General features: G+C 41.6%; 2 protein-coding genes across 10 annotated transcripts in view; one reads left to right on the top strand and one right to left on the bottom strand.

The window, feature by feature from the left end:
• Positions 1 to 10912, top strand: part of LOC115729954 (probable LRR receptor-like serine/threonine-protein kinase At3g47570) — a 38337-nt gene extending 27425 nt beyond the window's left edge. Inside the window, exons 1-2 of one of the 2 annotated variants that reach the window (XM_030660591.2) lie at positions 9834 to 10262; positions 10430 to 10912. In XM_030660591.2, coding sequence (XP_030516451.2) covers positions 9941 to 10262; positions 10430 to 10815 — 708 coding nt within the window. In that variant the 5' untranslated portion in view covers positions 9834 to 9940 and the 3' untranslated portion in view covers positions 10816 to 10912. Of the gene's footprint in view, positions 1 to 9833; positions 10263 to 10429 lie in introns of those variants that run through there. The other variant, XM_048274185.1, reaches the window with a different exon arrangement.
• The window catches only part of LOC115732417, a 134969-nt gene that overhangs the window by 83603 nt on the left and 29147 nt on the right, over positions 1 to 22219 (bottom strand). Inside the window, exons 1-5 of one of the 8 annotated variants that reach the window (XR_007197418.1) lie at positions 14511 to 14533; positions 14397 to 14435; positions 13904 to 13943; positions 12532 to 12579; positions 12147 to 12266 (exon numbers count right to left, since the gene is read on the bottom strand). Coding sequence is in view for 2 of the 8 variants with exons in the window: in XM_048274194.1 (XP_048130151.1) it covers positions 13904 to 13943; positions 14385 to 14435 (91 nt within the window). In the remaining 6 variants the exon portion in view is untranslated. Of the gene's footprint in view, positions 1 to 12146; positions 12341 to 12531; positions 12637 to 13069; positions 13153 to 13903; positions 13944 to 14384; positions 14436 to 14510; positions 14534 to 22219 lie in introns of those variants that run through there. The other 7 variants (XR_007197422.1, XR_007197419.1, XR_007197421.1 and 4 more) reach the window with 7 other exon arrangements.

Raw genomic sequence — 22219 nt, 5'->3', positions numbered from 1 at the left:
ATAAGTGCTACTCCTTAAAACAAGCCATTACTGGTTCAATAGGAGATATGCATGGTAGATTTTAGGTACTAAAAATTAGAGAATCGGTTTTGATGGGAAAGTTTCAGGTTCTAGTTGGAACATAGAATTTGGATTTTGGAACCTGAAACAAGCCTTTGCATTTTTCTTATTTTATGTCTTCACGCGAACCTATGATATTTGATGAGTATAAATTTGGAACCACAAGTTCACATTCTTCGTGTCTCGAAATATAAATTGTGATCATTGGATTGTAGTAGCAAATGGTGGTCATTAGAGATGATTCACTACAATCGTTCGGATGGAATCTGGATAGACCCTGGAACCGGTTATGATACACGTGTGAGTTGTGTTAGAGAAGTCCTATATCAAAGAATTGATATGGTGTTAGACCCTGGAACCGGTTATGATACACGTGTGAGTTGTGTTAGAGAAGTCTTACATCAAAGAATTGATGTGGTGTTGAGCAGTTGATATATCTTAGTTGGCCCATAGCTCATTGAGTTAAGTTTTTGAGTGAATGTGGGTCCAACTGGATATGTTGACGGGCTCGGACTTGGGTTGCCTCTTGGCGATCTCCCTGGGTGAAGGTATAGGACTTCTGCTGGCGTTATCAACAAATGATATTAGAGCCAATGATTGATTGGTGACCCACTCCTAACAGAACCAACCTTGGCCCGTGCTCTCAACAAATGGCATTAGAGCCAATGGTTGATTGGTGACCCACTCCTAATAGAACCAACCTTGGCCCACTCCCAACAGAACCAATCTCGAAACATGTGACAAGGTAGGTTCCAGCAAGAGGCGAGATGGGCTAGTATTAGCCCCGTTCGTTTTTGAATATTTTGTAAACAATATATTAATTAAAATAAATATGATAAAAGTTCAGTATTATATCATATAGCCTATTATAGTTGTTGCATTCTTTATAGTAAAATAATATATATATATATATATATATATATATATTGACACACACATTATTAAGTGAAAAATACAAGCACATAAATGATTCCTCCTACGGCTGCCACCCTCATTCTTTTATCCACCACCACCGACCAATGCTCTGATAATTAAAATGTCGCTTATTTGAAAGTTATCATGTACACAATCTTTTGACAAATTCAAAAAAAATACCGATAGATGACAGCCCACATATAGTGTTCAGCAAAAAAGTTAAATGAGTAATATGTTCCGCTATCAAGAAGTTGTTTGGTATAACTTTCCGAGTTAACTTATCTATGAATAAGGGTGTTGTAGCTTTTAAGAGGCGCAAACACCTTATAATGGCAGCTTCTTCGAAACTACATTAATGTAAAGAAACTTTCAAGAGGCTACCTCATCCAATTTTAAGGTGTTACCACTTTAAAATAACAATGCACTTTGAAGCACAGCTAAGCAAAATATAGTTACAGTTCAATCACAGCGATACCAAACGGGGCTCTGGTTAGCCCACTATCCAATCATGCTAGGTGACAAAGAAAAAGGGGGAATGATATCAACCATCAAGTCACCCAAGAGATCAAAAGAAAACTGTGCCGTGTCTAAGATGATTTTGCGATCGTCAAAATCATTCTCTCCACAAATCGTGGCGTTCGTAGAGGTGGGGGTGGCAAATTCATTTACAAGACCCAACTAGAAAAAGTCAAAGATTTCTCGAGAAAAAAACCGCGCACGACCCAATAGAGCTAATTAAAAGACAGCATAGATCGACACATTTTCACTAATATACAATTGAAAAAAGCTCTATGCAAACATCATGAAATGGCATAGATAGTCAATATTAGAGCTGATGTTCCGTCGAAATCTGCTGTGGGGACGTGGAAAATAATTTGTTGTGTGGAGTCACGGTACCGGACCTTCTATTAAACTTGTGAACAATGGGTGGAACAAATTAGACATGGAAAAGAGGAATGAACGTAAAAGAAATGCCGGGTCTTTTAATCCAACAGCAGGGATGAGTTGCTGGGAAAAGAGGTATGAACGAACTGTTCATCAGGGTGTACACCAAAATTACCTTGTTCGACATGTCAAATGGGTGGGTCAAGTCGGGTCATAAATATTTCAATCTGAATTGACCCGTTAATCATTCATCTTCGACATCCTATTATACTCCTCTCGTCGTCATCAGAGAATTGGTTTCGCTCGTCTAATGCTTCCCAATCCTCTCGTTGTCAGAGCTTGTAGGATCACCACTCAGCAAACTGATCGTACAGGAGGGGGATGACTTGCTGGGAAAAGAGGTGTGAATGAATGCATGCTAGAAAGAACTCTTCAGGGTCCTACATAAAGAAGTAAGAGAAACTTTTGAATTTTTTATTTTCCTTATTCTTCTATTGATGTACATAATAAGTTTAAATACATACATAATCACAGATGAAGACGAAAGTGATTCCTCAAATCAAGGAAAGAATAATTCCTCAAATTGAGGAAAGAATAATTCCTAAAATCAAGGAAAGAATTCTAAATACAAACATTTCAAATTGAGGAAAATATCCTCAAAATTAATTTCATGACGATACGTTATCATCCCCCCACAAGCTGAGCACAGTTGGCTGAAGGCGAAGCTTGTTCTGCAAATATTTGCTCCAATTAGAACTTAGACTTCTTGTGAACAAATTTGCAATTTGATCTTTTTTTTTTTTATAGTCCAGGATCCACCAGCCCCACCGGGCTTCGCTCGGTGTTTCGCCCGAGGGCCAACCAGTGACTATACTTGGAGGGGGATTGGCCCAACAACCCACCGCCGGGTCCCCCCACTTAAATCATGGAGCGCGGCCAAGAGTTTTAAACCCTCAACCTTTCATGAGAGGAAGAAGGGCTCAAACTCAACCAACTACGTTTGCAATTTGATCTTTGCTGGAGATAAATTGAACAATTACAATCTTACGCCCAACTAATTCCCCGACATAATGAAAATCAATCGCGACATGCTTCATTCTTGAATGAAAAACTAGATTGTAGGCGAGAGAGATTGTGGAAACATTATCACACCGGATGGTGGGCGGTTTAAGGAGTGGGCAATGCATTTCACGTAATAGGGAGCATAACCAAACTAATTCAGCTACAGTGTGAGTTAGACACCGATACTCGGCTTCAGGTGAAGAACATGCCACCGTGGCCTATTTCTTAGCACTACAAGAAATGGGATTGGAACCAAAGAAAATACAGAATCCACTAGTAGAGCATCGATCAATAGGGCAGCCCGCCCAATCGACGTCGCAGTAGGTAGTGAGCTGGTGTTAGCCTGGACGAAAGTGAAGATTATGAGTAATTGTGTCTTTCAAATAACGCAAAATCCATTTGACTACCACAAGATGATCCTCGATGGGAGATTTTAGGAACCGACACACTTGATTGACGGAAAAAGAAATGTCGGGATGCGTCAATGTAACATACCGCAACACTCCAACAAGGCTTTGATAAGGAGTGGGATCCGACAATGGAGGTCCATTACCTTGGCCAAGTTTTTGAGATACAGCATGCGTTGAGACAGGTTTACATCCGTCCATATTAGCACACTTCAGAACATCCATAATATATTTCGATTGATTGGGTTGTATGCCTTTGGAATTTCGTGTTATTTGAACACCAAGAAAATAAGAGAGAGGTCCGAGGTCCTTCATGCGGAAATGATGGCCGAGAAATGAGATTAAATGTTGCAAAGCTGAAGTATCATTGCCAATGAGTATGATATCATCAACGTAGAGGAGGAGATATACTATTACATGCCCTTGGTGGAAGATGAACACCGATGGATCGGAGTTAGAGATGATGACTTCGAAATCACGGAGTTTGGAATTGAACTTTTCATACCATGCTCGAGGAGCTTAACGGAGGCCATAAATGAATTTCTTCATGTGACAAACATGATTAGGTTTACCCCGATCAACATAGCCTGGATGTTGGGACATGAACACTGTTTCCTGCAAATCACCATGTAAAAAAGCACATTTGACATCCAATTGTCGAAGTGGCCAATTGTGAGAGATTGTAAGAGATAAAAAGATTTGAAAGGTGGTAGGTTTCGCCATGGGACTGAAAGTATCAACAAAATCAATACTCGGTTGTTGATGGAAACCCTTTGCAACAAGATGAGCATTGTAGCGACTAATAGAGCCATCCGGATTTCTCTTAACTCGAAATACCCATTTGCAGCTTACTACATTCATAGCAGGATTATGAGGGACCAAGCACCTTGTTTGTTGCTATTGAAGAGAGGTAAATTCTTGGTCCATATCATGACACCATTGAGGATCCCTAACCGCTTGGAAGTAACATGTTGGCTTGGAGATATGACTAGTGGTAAGTGCAAGGGAAATGGGTGAACAATGTGGGAAAAGGCCTTCCGTTTGGTGATACCAAATTTAGACCTTGTTTGCATTGGGTGAGTGGAAGAGGGAGGGACATGTTGATTGTTAATAGGTGGAGGAATGGGTTTGGCTAGAGGTAGGCTCGGTAGTTGATGGCTCTGTATTTGATGAAGAAGGCACCGGGGAGGTGTTGCCGGATGTGAGAACGACTTGTGAAGTGGTGGACGGACCACAATTAGCATGCTCGGTTTGAATGACTCCAAAGAAATCAAGATTATAAGGTGTAGAATGTGAAGAATGAGTGGGAGTAATGAAGGAGTGGGGAAACTTAGTTTCGTCAAAGATAACATAACGAGAAATGTATACTTGACCATATGAGAGATCCATGCAATGATACCCTTTATGATTAGAGCTATAGCCAATAAAACAACAGGGCGTTGATTGAAGTTGCAATTTATTAGCATTATAAGGCTGGATCCATGGGAAGCAAAGCAAACAAAAGGTTCGTATGTGTGAATAATCAGGTGGGTTGTGAAATAAAGTTTGATATGGGGAGCGAGTATGATGTTGAAGTATGGGCATGCAGTTAATCAAGTAAATGTCTGTGGTAAATGCTTCCAACCAAAATTTAGAAGGCATATGAGCATAAGCCATCATAGCTAAGCCAGTTTCGATGATGTGGTGATGCTTGCATTCCACAACACCATTTTGTTCTGGTGTGTGAGGGCAAGAATATTAATGTACAATGCCATATGATTGAAGAAAATTGTTAAAGGCATTACTTGTGAATTCGCCACCACCATCCGAGCGAAAAGTGGTGATGGTCTGCCGCAATAGATTTTCAACTTGCTTTTTAAAACTAACGAAGATATCATCAAAATCGGATTTTAATCTCATAGGAAATAACCAAGAATATTTAGAAAAATCATCGACAAAGAGAACATAATAAGAATAATTGAAATAGATAATGTGGGAGCAGGGCCCCATACATCACAATGTAATAATTCTAGAGGACGATTAGAGGTGGAATGAGAATTGGAAAAAGGAAGCTTGTGACTTTTCGCTTGCTGACATGAAGAGCAAATGCGAGAACTTGATTTATTGAAAACAGAAATGACTAAAAAAATAGCCCGTTGGATGTTTTGAGATGGTGACCAAGACGAGCATGCCATTGATCCGTGGTTATGGAGGAACCGTAATGAGCCTTTGGAGCAGTGGATGATGATAGGGTGCAAAATCGGTACAAGCCATTCTCAACTGACCCTTGATATAGTATCCTCCCCGTGGCCTTATCCTAATACAAAAACCAGATGCATCAAAGTTAAAGAGACAATTGTTATCTTTGGAAAAGTGATAAACATAGAGTAAATTTTGCGAAGTTGTGGGACAATGGAATATAGATTTTAGGTGAAGAGGTGATGAAAAGGATGAGATGGTGGTAGAACCAACATGTGCAATGGGCATAGTGTGGCCATTACCTATCTCAACAGCATCATTACCATCATAAGCAATTGAAATGTGGAGATTTTCGAGATCCGGGGTGAGATGATGAGGGGCTCCTATGTCGGTGTGCCAAGTGTTGGGTGGGGTGGAGGCAGCGGCCGCCGTCACTACAAGTTTTGCCGGTGGATGGCGACCTTCATAGGTGTAGTCCATTTGGTGATAACAATCGATGGCGATATGTCCCATACGATTGCAAATTTGACATTGTGGATGAACACTTGAATTTTGAACTTTTTGTTGATCTTGGGGTGATGGTCGTTGTTGCACCAATCCGGAGGATTCGGATGACTACCGGCATGGAGAAAATGTACCATGAGATGGTGCATAGCCATGACCCCGAGAGAATTGATGAGAGTTGTTGGGCCTAGAAGGCTTGGAAGCAACCAATGCAGGGGACCGAGTTGAGATCGCAAGCGGTGTATCATCGCTTAAAGAGAGTTCTTCACAAATTAATAGTGTATGCAGTTCTTCCAGAGATAGGGACGATGTTCTTGCACGAATATGAACCGAGGAATAGAATTAGCGATATGATGGTGGTAACCCATCGAGGATGTGAATAAGCAGATCATCCTCATTTAGGGGAGAGCCACAGGCAGCCAGTTAGTGAGAAATGACCTTAAATTGCTAGAGATAATCAGCTATGGATTGAGTGCCCTTCTTGAGTCGACTAAGCAGCCGTTTGGGGGACATCACGTGGGCGTACGCTATGGAGGCATATCTATTATTGAGCAACTCCCATGCTTGCCTAGCAGAGGTGAGTCCGACGATATACGGAAGAGCAAAGTCGCTTAATGTAGCATTGATCTAGGATAACAGCAGCTAGTATTTTTCAAACCAAGTTGGATATGTAGAATCATCAAGTGAAGGTGGAGGAATAGAGCCATCAACATGATGCATCATGCAATGACCACGCCAAATAGGTGTGAATAAAGATTTCCAAAGAATATAATTGGAGGCATTTGGTTTGATTGGGATGAGGCTAGAAATGTTTGAAATAACAATAGGTGCGAACCGAACTGGGGTATTAACAGAGCTAGTAGCTTCTGCATTAACATTGCCAGTAGCTTCAGGATTAGTTGAAGGAGCCATGAGGAAGAAAAAGCATGATCACGTAAATGCTATTACGCAGAAAACTCTGATACCATGAAAGATTTTATGGGACCACAATCAACTGTTTTAAAAACTTAAGCTAATAGAAGAAGGTGTGATTAATATTTATATATTCCAATACCCCCTCACGCTTAGTCCGGCCTTTTACCTAGGACTAAGAGTGGACATATTCATTGAGGAGGCAAATAGGGGCCTAGAAAGGTTTAAACTCAGCACCTCCTACTTTGAAACCATAAATAAGTAAGAGAAACTTTTGAATTTTTTATTTTCCATATTCTTCTATTGATGTACATAATGAGTTTAAATACATACATAATCACAGATGAAAACGAAAGTGATTTCTCAAATCAAGAAAAGAATAATTCCACAAATCGAGGAATTCACTCAAATTAAGTAAAGAATAATTCCTAAAACCAAGGAAAGAATTCTAAATACAAACATTTCAAATTGAGGAAAATATCCTCAAAATTGATTTCATGACGATATGTTATCACTACACAGCTTCTATAAAAGCTCTTCTCTGTGAGGCTGTTCAGCATAGAGCTCAAGCAATTCCACTTCATACATATCACTTCACTCATTCCTTCTTGCCCTCCCTTCGTAGACTCAGTACCCAATTTATGCTCATAAAAATGGCACATTTGCGTCTCGTTTGCACACAACTCCTTTGTTCTTTTCTTCTTTTAGCTGCCCTCCTCGGGTCGTGCTTCGTTGTCATCGTTTCTGCTACTAATGACACAGACAGGCTCGCATTGCTTGCATTCAAGGCCAAAATAACTAGTGACCCTTTCGGGTCGCTTAACTCTTGGAGCGACAGCACCGACGTCTGCCAATGGTATGGAATTAGGTGCGGTCGTAGACACCGCCGAGTCACGGTTCTGGACCTCCATTCCCAAGGACTCTTGGGATTTGTCTCACCTCACATCGGGAACCTCAGCTTCTTAAGAGAACTGAGGCTCCAAAACAACAGCTTCGGCCGTGAAATCCCTCCCCAAATTGGCCGGCTGCGTCGGCTCCAAATCTTGGGTTTATCCAATAATTCACTTACTGGCGAGATTCCCAGGAATATATCAGGTTGCTCGAACCTTGCATTTCTCCACCTTGAGTTCAACCAGTTGGTTGGAGGAATTCCAGTGGAGCTAGGCACCTTGTCAAATCTTAATGGGCTCGTCTTCGATGCAAACCAATTAACTGGCACGATCCCTTCCACCATAGGGAACTTGTCATCTCTGGAGTTGTTCGCTTGTGGCCAAAATGGTTTGAGTGGGATCATTCCCAAATCTCTTGGTCGACTATCCAAGCTACGAGTGCTGGCGTTGGGAGTCAACAGGCTTTCAGGTACCATTCCGCCTTCAATCTTCAATTTTTCTTCACTGATTTACATCGATACAGGTATGAACCAGATCCGCGGCAGTCTTCCTCAAGATATAGGATTCACTCTTCCGAACCTTCAAGGTTTTTCCATTCCTTATAACCAGTTTGCTGGAAGGATTCCTGTGTCGATATCCAATGCCACGAATCTAAGAATGCTCCAACTTCAACGCAATGAGCTCTCAGGGAAAGTGCCTTCATTGGCGAATCTTCGTAACCTTCTGAGGGTTTCTTTACGCTTTAATTATCTCGGAAGTGGAGGGTCCGATGCAGATGATCTGAGCTTCCTTTGCTCCCTAACAAATGCCGCCAACTTGACACTATTGGATATAGTGGGAAATAGATTAGGTGGGAGGCTTCCTGTATGCATCGGGAATTTCTCTGCTACTTTGACAAACCTGGCAGTAGCACTCAATCCGATAGAGGGTAAGATCCCAAGAGAGATTGGTAATCTTTTGAGCTTGCAGCTATTACTAATGGATGGCAACCTTCTTTCGGGTCCGATCCCGTCAGATTTAGGCAACCTTTCGAATCTTGAAGTATTGACCTTGCCAGGCAACAATCTTTCTGGCGTAATCCCATCCTCTTTGCAAAATCTCCAGAGATTGTTCGTTTTATATCTTGGCGGAAATAACTTAGAAGGGATGATTCCATCGTACCTAGTTAAGCATCGGAGCTTGACACAACTAGATCTTTCTAGTAACAATCTCAGTGGTCCTATATTATTCCCCGTGGCTGGGAGCCTCCTCTATTTGAATATGTCTCGAAACCATCTGAGTGGAGTCCTTCCGATGGAAATCGGGAACTTGAAACATTTGGACCAATTGGATGTCTCGGGAAATATTCTGGACGGTGAAATCCCGAGTAGTCTGGGCAATTGTGATGGACTCACAATACTAAGAATGCAAGATAACCTCTTCCATGGGTCCTTTCCTCAATCAATTAGCTCATTAAGAAGCATTGAGGAATTAGATCTTTCCAACAATAGTTTCTATGGTGAAATTCCAAAGTTCTTAGAGGCATTTCAGTATTTGGACATGCTGAACTTATCTTATAATCATTTGGAAGGCCCGCTACCAACTGGAGGAGTTTTTAGGAATGTGAGTGCGACTTTTGTCGCTGGAAATGAAAAGCTCTGCGGAGGAATGCCTGAATTTAAGCTTCCCGAGTGCGTCTCTCGAAACTCCAAAAGCAAAGCAGGAGTCCACAAGTTGAAACTTACCATTGCCGTTGTTTTTGGTCTTCTTGGAATAACTCTCGTTGTCACTTTCCTGTGTCTATGTTGGTTGAAGCAGAAAAGAAACGAGCCGCATTCCAGCTTCTTTGTTGATTCATTGTTAAATCTTTCTTATGGGACACTTCTAAAAGCAACCGATGGTTTTTCTGCAACTAATCTGATTGGGGCTGGAAGTTTTGGGTCCGTTTACAAGGGGCTGCTCCAGGAGGATGGAACTGTCATTGCGGTGAAGGTGTTTAATTTAACACGGCATGGCGCTCTCAAGAGCTTCAAAACCGAGTGCGAGGCTTTGAAGCGTGTAAGACACTGAAATCTTCCGAAAGTTTTGACGGCGTGCTCAGGCACCGATTATAAGGGTGATGAGTTCAAGGCTTTAGTTTACGAGTTCATGGTCAATGGCAGCCTAGAAGAGTGGTTGCACCCTAACCCAGCTCCAAATGATGCAGATGGGCATTCGAAGAAATTGAGTCTCGTCCAAAGGATAGACATTTCCATTGATGTTGCTTCCGCATTGGATTATCTCCATAATCAATGCGAGAGCCCAATAATTCATTGTGATCTAAAGCCAAGCAATGTCCTTGTAGATGCTGACATGGTTGGACATGTTGGTGACTTTGGGTTGGCGAAGATCGTCCTCGAATCCACATCCGACACTAAAGCAAACATGAGTTCTACTAGTTTAAGAGGAACAGTTGGTTATGCAGCTCCAGGTAAACATATCCCCCCCCCAAAAAAAAAAAAGCTTAGACCCTATCATTATCAACTTGTCCTTATAGAGACTAGTGTTTTTTGTTTTATCATTTCTTCAAGAAACTGTCATGTGAATCAAACTTCTTGTTTTTGACATTTCTTACGCTACCGCATGTGCAAACTGCAGAATATGCTAATGGAAGCCAAATCTCAAGAGAAGGTGATGTCTATAGTTACGGCGTCCTCTTGTTAGAGATGTTCACAGGATTGAGTCCCACTAGCGACATGTTCAGAGATAATTTGAATCTTCATAATTATGTTTCTGAGGCTGTACCTCAACGAGTTGTGGAGATTACTGATCCCGCGCTGCTTTACGAAGGAGAGAGCCACAACAGTTCCCAAAATTCGCTTCAGGAAAGAGACCTCGTAGTTCAAGAATGTCTGGAAACAATATATCAAGTTGGACTCGCTTGCTCTGTGGAGGAGCCTAGAGAACGCATGAGCATTGACAAAGTTGCAACCCACCTGCACTCGATCAGGAGGAAACTTTTTGCATCTTCTTTACTTGGATAGACGAGACACGAATAGATGACATCGTAAGTAGCAAGTTCCTCATTTCCTGTAATGAATCTCTCTAGAGCTTTTTGCGAATGAAAGAGGACAGGACGAATGTTGACTTTCCTAATTTTCTTGTGAATCTAAGAGAGAGTTTCGTCTCGACATTCCTACTTTAAAGGATTAGCCATCAATTCCCACTTTCTAACATTTCTTTTTGCCAGAATGACATTTCTTGATAAATTAATGCGATGAAAAGCCAAAATTATGGGCCATACTGACCTGTAATTACGGATTCAAAAATACAAGAAATGGGACAAGTACCCGTCTGAGCTCTACAAGGCTGTGCTCTCTATATGGCTCCATTGCTATGAGGGCGTCATCATGCTTTGTTGATTGATTCTGGTTTGTAGGTCTACCAGAAAAATGATGATAAATATCATATACTTGAAAAGTTATATTGCAACTTGTTAATGTCTGTACGCACCACTTAAAATCTAAGTTGCAATATGTTCTATATAAATGTGGCGTCCCCCCAGTTAACAATTCCGATATTTGAGGTGAATCTCAAACATCGCATTTGAGCAAAAAACTTGTTTTAGTCCTGACCGCAAGCAACGGTTTGCATCAGAGGCCGATTACTGAAGCTTGAAGTTCTGGGATTGGATTGGTCTTGTTGCCAACTGCTTTATAATTGCTGTTCGGTCTTCGTTTCCATCCTTCAAAGTCCATGAGCTAGTCCATTATCCAGAGGCTTGACCGAAAAACACTATGTTGAAAGAATATGTGGAAAAATAGTTCATGCAGCTTTTTCTTGAGGACTAACTGACCTTGTTATGTTTGGAAGGTATTTTGGCTTAATATGGTCACTAAGTGTGGATGATACAGTGAAGCAGCAAGTTGTTTGATTGGGCAGTGGCCTCTATAATTCGACTCGATCTCTGTTTTCCATTAGTTTTCCTTCCTTTCTTTTTCACTCTTTGTTATATTAATGCAACTTCCTCTCGAGCGACTTGCCACTTCAGAAAAACAAACGAATGATTCCGGCAATACATGTGTAAGTGTGCTAAGAAAATTTCTAAACAGAAGGGTGTGTTACTTTATCATTGCTGAGTTGACACAGCACATATATTGAAGAACAGTAAACAAAATCCACAGAAAAAACTAGAAGCAATAGAAAAACAATCTCCCAGTTCTGGAAGATAACAGAGGTTGGAATCAGAGTGAAACCAATCCTATTTTATGGGCACACTCCCCAGTTAACAACACATTGTTCAAACACAATATTGTCACACCCATTTCACGTGTTTTCTTTTTAAGTGAAAATCGCAGTTTTGGAGTAATTTCACCTTCAGTTTCTCAATTTGATTCTGCAGAGACTTCAGGAACTCGGTTTCCCCAACAATATCTGCTAAAAGAGCTTTTTGTTCCTTTTCCAAGGTCTTAACATCCATTGCCCTTAGCTCTTCCTGCATCGTACCACAGCAAACAAAGATGCTGAGTCTTAACTACAACCAAGTACAATCAATACAATGTCCTGGACCTGATCCATTTTAGATCCAAGTTCAGCACATAAGCCGGACCACATTAATAGAACTTAAAGGTACCAATATCTGTATTGATTTGGTTCATAAAACCAAATGCAGACATTCTGCATAGGTATTGCATGAACTACAAGTATTACGGCGATTGAGTATATACATACTCGACAATACCTATTCCAGTGATCCTCACCTGGAATTCATTTGACTGGCTTTTCATTTGCTCAATTCACTGCTTCATCTGCATTAATAGGAGTTGCACTAGCACCATTAGTGTTCATGAAGAGATGATGATGAGCTGCAGATCGAGGATATTAGCTCCTAGTGTTTAGTTGCCTCTTAACAAGTTCGCTTCTATATTTCATAATTACAATAATGGCTTCTATATTAAAAGTGATTAGAATTAGACATCACCCGTGCCAAAAGGCGACATTAACAGAAAAAGATGGAAGCATAAGTACCAAATCAAAGCTAAAACTCCCCTAGAGATACAAGGTTACGCGACTGGGCATGTCATTTGAATCGAGCCGCTCTATGGCAATTTTCTCCTAGATTATAAAATTGAAGTGGGAAATGCTTCATTCAGGACCATGTGGTATGCTCTATTTTCCTGTGTTTATCCCCCAAGGTGAACATTGTGGTGCATATTATATCATATCCGCTCTAAGCTTTAACAATCAGTGAAAATCATTTTAACCAAAGAAGTGAAATTTAGATATGGGCTACTTAACTGCAGAATTTTCTGCAGCTAGCTTAGCTTTTGTTCTTTTGATCTTGTCAAGTTTTGCTGTCGCAGAATCCACACTGAAGATCAACTCCTTTCTTGCTTCATTGTTCTGTCAGTTCAAGCATGAAATTTAAGTAACTATTCCGTTCAATGAACATAATTCTTTTGTTTTTAGTTTTTCATCTGTAAGTACCACGTTATCAGTAAGCGGGCGATTGGAAAGTTTGCCTCTTGCTGCAAAGGCGTCTGCATTAGATATCAAAAGTAAAACGCAATGGAAGTTTTTGCAACGCATAACCTCACGGTGCACAGTACAAGGAGCATGGCTCCTCATTGAATCTACTTACTGGTGCTTACATATAGGTGATAAGTTTTCCGGTTGTAGATCCTGCCTTAAGCTGAAACATCAGATTATGATGACCAGATGACGCAACAAATGGCCCGACAACACTAAGGACTAGACTAGCAATATGGCTTTCATGACGGACACAATTGAGTTACTGACGACCTTTGCTTTACTAGGCACATCGACAGTGCTCCAGCAAAAGTAAGGAAAGGTTGACAGAGACCCAGCAGTTAGTAAAGGGAATTGACGAACTTATCTCTATAATACATTTGTCAAAAAAAACTCATATCAATGGCAGGGAAAAAGGAACCGTTCTTGTTTGAAGTTTATGGCCAAATGATGATCCATGCTAAAGAAATAGCTGTACGTGCTGCTAAAAAGCACAATAGATCATGACGACATAAAAATAGAAACTCTAAAGAAGATCACATGTTAGTAACATATGCCTCCATTGGCCTCGAGTTCAAACTTGAAAAAGTTATACACTCATACCTCCAGCTGCAACCTTTTCTTCATCCATTGTTTCCTTGACCTGCCAACATTCTGGTTAGCAAAGAACTACTATGATCTTAGAAGCACATTACTAAACATTGGGTTTCTGAAACCCCCCACCCCCAACCACACCACCCGCCCAGCCGCCCCACACACCCCAACCACCCCCCCTACAAAAAATAAAAAAATAGCTGCAAGGTAATAACCAAGACAGAAAGACATAAGAGAATTCAAGGAGGTCAACAAACTCTTTCCTAGAAGGGGAACCATAATATAATTAGTGCTAGAGTTCACATCATTAAATTCAGCCAGGAAAAAAGTGACTGAAGCAATGCAAACCAAGATGTTTGTAAGTGTTTGTGAGCGCGTGTATTTAAAAATTTCAGATATGGTTGGAGCACAACAAAGGATGATCCTCCTCCATATGACAAATTTAAAATCTAATGGTAAAAGCAAGTCCAAAAGTAGAATAAAGGAGTGCCAAGTCACGCACTTCTGTGTCTGAGCTCGGTATGCGACAGTTAAGCCATCCCTAAATGAACAGGATAAACACTATCAGCTCGGTGGACATTCTGATGTTGCGAGGTCAGATCTTGAGAAATATTACTTGTAGCTGGTGGAATTTGACATTGATATCCTCAGCAACCTTGGCATAGTATGTGAAGTCCAAGAGATTCAGTGAAGAGTCGAAGAACACAGCATCTTTTTGGGTTCAAGAGGACAACAAATTAGATACTTGAGAACAGGCCAGTAACCTTTTCTCAACTAGTTTGGCCGATAAGCTTACTCTTTCTTGGTGAACTAGCTCCAAAGTCTGCACCGAACTCCAACAAATATTCATGGTAAGATAAAATTACAAAAGTTTCTTTATAAAGCATAATCGATCACGTGGCTTAGTCATTTAGAAGTTTAGAAAGCCTTGCACTCCAACATATATATCATCCTCCACCATTTCAGATCCAACTCAATTTCCTTAAATAAAAATAATAAACACAAGGTCGCATGGTACAGGAGTCTAACACTATTTAGCTTTGAAAGTGTCAAAATCAAAATTTACTTATGCTCTGCCATATCTACAAGGACAAATTTGAAAATCTACACAGAAATGACTGAAAAATTACCAATCTTGACACATTTGGGATAATACCTATTCGAGTATTAGCTGCTTCGACAGCCAAGTATCAAAGCAAATAGCACTTTAGCACATATTATGACGCCAGGGGAACTCTTCAAAGGCTCCAGGAAAAAGATATTTATGAATTTCATCACTGGTCTGACTGCCCTTTAGCTTTTCAGCTCATATCAGATAAACATCTGTGTCTAATTAACTGAAAGACAAATTTGAAACCTTTCCAACTTCCTCTCCATCCTCACTCTCTGCCAGTGATCCAAATCTAAAATTCATGTTGACCTTAGAGTTCTGCTCGACGTTCCGAGCTATGCACTAGCCATACAAAGCAGCCACACTGCAAGCTTCAAACTATTCTCTGTAACTTTGGGGATATATTAGTTTCTGATACAGTGTCTGACTCTTCGAAATTATTTTAATATGCAGCATTGTCTCCATTCCCACAACATATTACGGTGGTTTTATGCACTAACTTGATTATCAGAAAAGCCATTCCACAAAAGATAATGGCTGCAAACAATGAAGTTCAAAGCTCCTCTTATTTGGTATCTTTCTATCTCGGGGTGGTCTAAGGCATGAACCTGAACAAGAAGTCACGGATTTTCTAAGATATCACGAAGCTAGCAGCATCAACAAATTTTTCACATTAATCCAAGCAAAAGACCAATCAACCAATAGAGAGACATAAGAATCAGTTTGTAATTTGAACAGAAAGTTATTATTTGAGGAACGGAGGACGCAGCAAACTATTTTTGTTCGATAGGATGCTTAGTTGAGTTTCAACATGATGGAATGGTGCAAAAGATTCTTCCAAGTTCCATGCAATGCATATCGGTAAAAGATTTATCTTTGGAGTCAATACGTAAGGCAAGTAGAATAACATCTTATCACGGCAACACCGTGAGAGACAGATATCGCAGTTCAGTATATCGGATATAAGGCTGCAGATCACTTCCTTTTTCAGAACCCAACAGGTGATCGTGTTCTTCTTTTCCTCTCTTTTGGTGGAGTTCATGCAACCCATCACTGTCAATTAAATCACACATATGTAAATGAGGAGGAGCTCTACCTGTGTCAGTGTGCGTCAATCAGATTCCAAAGAAGCGGCCTTTCTCTGTTTGTCTAATATCTGAGAGCATATTTAACCTTTTGCAGTCATCATCTGCTCTGTTTCTTCTTTAAGTTTCCGAATTTCGGATTTTGCTGGACAAACAACATTTAAAATAATAAAAAAAAAGAAAGTTAAGTACTTCAAGAAAGGAAAGATTGTTTGCTTTTAACAGTTCTCTACAGTAGCACAGACAACAAAATTACCCGCAAGCAATCATGATTGAAATACAAGGATCAAAAGATTTTAGCCGAACTAACAAAAACTTGCACGAATTGATTGGATAAATTCTTTCAAGGAGATATAGAAGAAGATTAAAGCTTAAATTCAAATAGTTACTGTAATTATCACACACAGCGTCAAGAAAAATCACACAGCTCTGAAATCACTACACCAAGCAGACGAAGTATTCTCAAGAAAGGTGCCTCACTCCTAGAACAAGGTCCACATATCCCATCAAATGACAAGGACAAGGAGAACACCGATTTAGGGTTGGAAAGATGCTCTTTGAAACAACCAGAAATATCAACAATTCGCATGAAACAGTGGGGTCCGCTCGTGTAAGAAGAGAGCTAGTAAGCATGCACCTCTTTGATTACACATTATGCAGCTACAACTCTGCTACTAAAGCATCATCATGATTCAACTTAACATCATCTTCATCCTAATCTGTAAATTTGAAATGATAATCAACACAAATCTGATAAAAGACTGACATCGTAGAGTCTTCATGTACTGCAACTATTGCTCCGTCTTCAAACTGCACATGCATTCAGACCACTTGCCACGCTATGCACAGAGCGGGAAATCATCAAACGAAGGTTCTTTTCCCTAAAAACTTCTGATCGGCAATGCTGCGTTGTAAAACTCAGATCTAGCGAAAACACGAGCTTAAATTTCCGATTATAAACGCATCTCCACCTCCTCCTCGTTGCCTTCCCTGCCACCTTTGCCACCTTCCCGGAAGCCGTCCGGTGGGGTCTTCTCCTCATCCTCCTCCTTGTCGTCGTTGCCTTCACTGTCACCTCTGGGGTCGTAAGCCCAGCGCCCAAATGTAAGTGGTTGGGGTTGAGGTGGTGGACACAGTGGCTGCGGCCCCGGCCCCGGCCGCAGCTGCAGGCCCCTTGATGAAATGGATTACCTGACTAAATAACATCTCTATGCTAGCACCTAAATAAAAAAACAAACTAAATTTGCCCGAGCATTATGAGTTAAGCCCCCTTGTGAGCATTAATAAGCCCTTATGCATTTTTCTTTTCTCTAATATTTTTGTAAACTTAATGCACAGCTCTTATATACCTCTTGCCAATACAAGAAAAAAAATATTATTTTTATCGCAATTGAAGTGCGGTTACACAACGAGGAAAAAGACTTTAAGGGGACGTCCGTTCCTTCCAGCCAGCCTTTCGCCGCGCCGCTTGCAACGTCGTCACCTACCTGGATGTACGTTCCTGTTCTTTTACTTTTTACTTTTGTTCAATCTCCAAATCCCCGGACCATTTTGCCCATTGCGCCTTACTTCGTCTATAATGATATTAATCGAGCGCTCCCAATTCTGTGAGCATGTTAAGTGAATCGCAACGCCCCCCCATTCGTGAGGGGAAAAGTACACTAGAAGTGTCATAACTTGTGTACGGCGTTCACTTGAGTGTCATAACTTTCAAAACGTTCACTTAAGTGTCATAACTTTAAAAAATCGTTCACTTGAGTGCTACGTCGGAGCAAAATCGTTAACTTAAGTGCTTGTCACGACCCGACTCTCGAGTACGCGGCATCCCTACCAAAACGCCTCCGGTCATAAAAGATAATGCCCCGTGTACGTTATTGACCGTCCATACTATAGCACACATGCGGAAACGCGAATTCTCCCAAATCAAGAATAACGATAGGGATAGAAATAAAGTCAACAACATCAGTCATATATCAGAACAACTGTCAATACAATACTAAAAGCAGATGATCATTAACCCTATAGAGCTATAGTCACATATATAACCCCATTCTTCGGGGCGGTTCTCTAAGACCAACAAAAAGGTATAAGGGTTAGGTAGGGTTAAATTCTCATCTACTCCCAAAATGCACATCAGTACCTATCCAAAAGCCTATGAACCCTTGAAGTCATGGTGAAGGGTCATTGGATCACTGTGGACCCGAAATGGTTAACACGGGGTGAGATAAAAATCTCCGTGAGTCAACGCCTAAGCCCGGCTAAGGCGTTGATTTGTCCAGAGAGTCCTAACAGTCAATCATATATAATATATATTTATTCCAATCACATGTAACTCACCCGCTGGAAATCACGCATCATGCAATATTTAACATAATATGCCACACATATCAACCATGATTGTCACGTCAATCACATACGTAGACACCACACGTGGTCCGATTATTAATGGCCATCCGGCCCAATTGCACACGACCGGTGTGACTTTACATTACGACCGACGGTGTCTACAGGCGGGACCAGGCTTCGTCCCTTACTTCCGGCGACGGCATCTAATAGCCCGTGTGACTCGTACGACCGGCACGACACGGCACTATCGGGAATCCCTGTAGGGGCTTCGGTCCATCACAAGCTGCGACCGGCATCCGTCAATCCGTGTGATCCGTACGACCGGCACGGCACGAATTGACGTGCATCCGACAAGTCGTATGATTCCGTACGACCGGCACGGTACGAACTTGACAGGAATAGTCCATCGTGTGACCACTCAAGCATACTCAGCAAATAGCCAATTTATAATCCGCATTTAGTCAAATGCTCACACGGTATGCTCACACAGCAAAATTCTTGAGTAATCACACAAATGCATATGTTGTCCATGCGACCTCGCATCCATAAATCAAGTGATCGGACTCCAACCAATCAATCAATTTAACTAGCCATCCGTTAAGGCATTTCATCAATTAATCCACATAAATTATAATTGAGCGTAAAAAAATAATTCAATGACAATATTCCATCCAATCGCACGTAATTAAATTCAAATCATCAATCGGTCATACGCTCATTCTTAATCTATTGTTCGCTCACGATCAAGCAATGTCAATCAATTAATCGCTTATTCCGTCCAAACTAGCCTCAATCAAATTAATCCAATTAATTAGGGCCATTTAACCTAAACCGAGTCTCTAACCTAAACCGGCCCTAATTAATCTACCAAAATACCATAATAATCTAATTAAACTAATCCAAACGTAATTAACGACTTAGCCAAGGATTAGAGGTCGACTCACCGTTAATTGGGCGAGGTTAAGCCGATGATGATCCTCCGAAAAATCCTTAGCGCGAACTTTGGGCTCGAACGGATCGCGAACCAAAATCCTCGAACTACGGGCCCAACTTTTGATTTAATGAGTCCGCGGGCCTAATATAAAGCCCAATTGAACAATCCACAGCAGATTGGGCCGGGGCCCAACTCGTAGGCCCAATAAACAGGCCCAACAGAAACTAGCCCAGTCTCAAAACAGGGGAGGCAGCAGCTGGCCGGGGCTAAGTTGGCTTCTACGGTGGGCTACGGGCGGCAATCGGCTTCGGGATTGGTGGTGGAGGTGCAAGGTGGTTGGGGGGAAAGATGGGGGTGGCCGGTGGTGGCTCACGGTGGCCGGAGGTGGCGCCGGCAGCAGCAAACAGCAGCTGCAGCAGCGAAACAGAGCAGGGGAAAGTGAAACAGGGGAGGAGGTCGGGGCTGTTCCGGGGGCTCTAGTGGCGGCGGGAGGTCGTGGGGCTGGTGGGGATGGTTCGAGGGTGTGTCGGGGAGTTTATGGTGGCCGGAGGTGGGCGGAGAAGGGCGGCGTGACGGCGGATAGGGGCTGCGAACAGAACCGGGTGTAACAGAAGTCAAAACAGGGCAGCAGAGAAGTCCGGCGGTTCTGGGGCTTTGCCGGGCTGTCCGGCGGTGGCTGGGCGAGCTGGGATGGCTGAGTGACGTCTAGAGGTGTCTAAGGGTGGTCGGAGGCAGTGGCGGTGGCTGGACTTGTGCAAAACAGAAGCGAAGAAGCAGCTGCAGCACAGGTCCGGCGAAAACAGGGCAATCCGCGAAGTCCTTTTGCAGCGGGCTTTCCGGCGAATCCGGCGGTACGGCGGCGGTCCGATCACTTCGAGGTGGTTCTATGGATGTTGTAGTATGGTGGGGTGGTCGGTTTCTGTGAGGTTTGTGGCTGAGAAATGAAGAAATGAAAGGAGGAAAAAGAGCTGGAGCAAGTCGGTGGAAATGGGGGTGCACGTGTGAGAAGAAGAGAGAAAACGAGAGAGAATTCTAGAGAGCTTACTAAGGGCCGAGCTAGTCATGTGGGGTCCACTGAATTAATTACCTTGTCCCTTAGCTCATAAAACCCTAGGGGCATTTTTGTAATTTCACACTTTGGCCGGGGGTATTTTCGTAATTTCGCACCCTAGGTAATTTGGGCGTTCGGAAACCCAACGGCGGGTTATTTAATCCGAACTCGAGTCAAATTAGCCCGAACGAGGATTAATATGAAATTTTCTAGTCGTTCCATAGACTAGACTTCACTATTTTCATTGCCCAAAATTTAGGGTGTTACAGTGCTACAGTAACTTTTCCGGCTTGCCACATCGGTTTTCCGGCGTTTATAGTAACTTTTCCGGATGCCACGTCAACATGGCACTCAAGTGAACGATTTTTGAAAGTTATAGCACTTAAGTAAACGTTTTATAAGTTATGACACTCAAGTGAACGCCGTACAAAAGTTATGGCACTTCTAGTGTACTTTTCCCATTCCGTGAGTATGCCAAGTGAATGAGAACTTCGAGCAAACAGAAGCAAACGTAAGAAAATAATTCCAGGAGAGGCCAGTCCATTATTTTCTAAGCAGTGCTATCAAAGAAAAGCTAAGCTAAATTGAATTAACACTGTTCAAACAGCAAGTCCTGGGGGATAGCACCCTATTGCATCCACTACCGGTAGAGAATAAGAAAATGAAAAGTTAACTTTTTTGTTTTTTGGTAATTAAAGTGTTGAGAAAGCACTTTAGGATTCTTTATTAATTTTTGTAAAGGTAAGAAGAAAACATTATAATCAGAGTTGATATTTGTTCAACAAATTCGCATACGGATCTCTTGATTCTCTTTTCTTAATTGTCGAGAGGAGGTTGCCCCACAAAGACTTTGGGGAAGAAGGGGGGAGCCAAAAAAAAAGAGATATCAATACATCAGGAGAAGCAGCGGAGCTCAGTTCATTTCCTTGGCTAGACTCCATCAGATACTATCGGGTCCCTGCAGCACTGCCCGCGAAGGCATTGCTGGTGGAGGTTGGGAAGGTTGGGAGTTGAGGAATAATACGTACATGTAACATGAAGAATATGAAGAATTGGTGAAGATGGTGTTCATTGATTGATCGGGGTCGAAGCTGTTAGCAACTACAACAAGACAATTACCAAAGATCAACTTGCCAATGATCAGGGCCCGACGTTTTCATTACGATCCTTTAAAACAATTCTCACATTAAGAATAATTGGTCTACGATGTTGGATGTGGTGGTGGTCATGCTGACCGAAATAATTGGTCTCATACCAGCCTCGAACATTTATCTTGGTCTATCCAAGTTTTACGTATCAGCATCTGATTCTCTCTATTGTTTTGTTTGTGGATAATAAAAGGGACTTCTAGTTTGAGTCGATGGTCAAGGATTTAGGCAATTTTGGGTGTCAACAATTCTCACATTATCTACTAGTGAAGATTTCTCTTATTCTTAATAACCCATGAAATTTATTCCGGTACTTGTAACCATTTTCTCATAAATTTTCGTTCTACATTACAAACAAGGCGGCTTATTAAAGTAAGTCCTAGGATGTTAAATTTTAAAGACTCGTGATGACATCTAAATTTTAAATTTTAAGGACGTTTGTGGTAGTAATAAGCCCATGTACGCCATTTCATCAAATTTACAAAAATACTAACGTCCCTGCGCGGGGGCTTACGTATCCTGGGGCTGCTCGTTCTCGAGTACCCTTTGGCCGAGAGCTCAAGTAGAGCAAAGGTTCGACCACCACCAAAAAAAAAAGTAGAGCAAAGGACGTTCTGTCCCAAAAAAAAAAAATAAATAAATAAAACTTG

Source organism: Rhodamnia argentea, chromosome 2 (assembly GCF_020921035.1).
Source record: "Rhodamnia argentea isolate NSW1041297 chromosome 2, ASM2092103v1, whole genome shotgun sequence".
Taxonomy (NCBI): Eukaryota; Viridiplantae; Streptophyta; class Magnoliopsida; order Myrtales; family Myrtaceae; genus Rhodamnia; species Rhodamnia argentea.
This window is presented reverse-complemented; position numbering and strand designations above follow the sequence as displayed.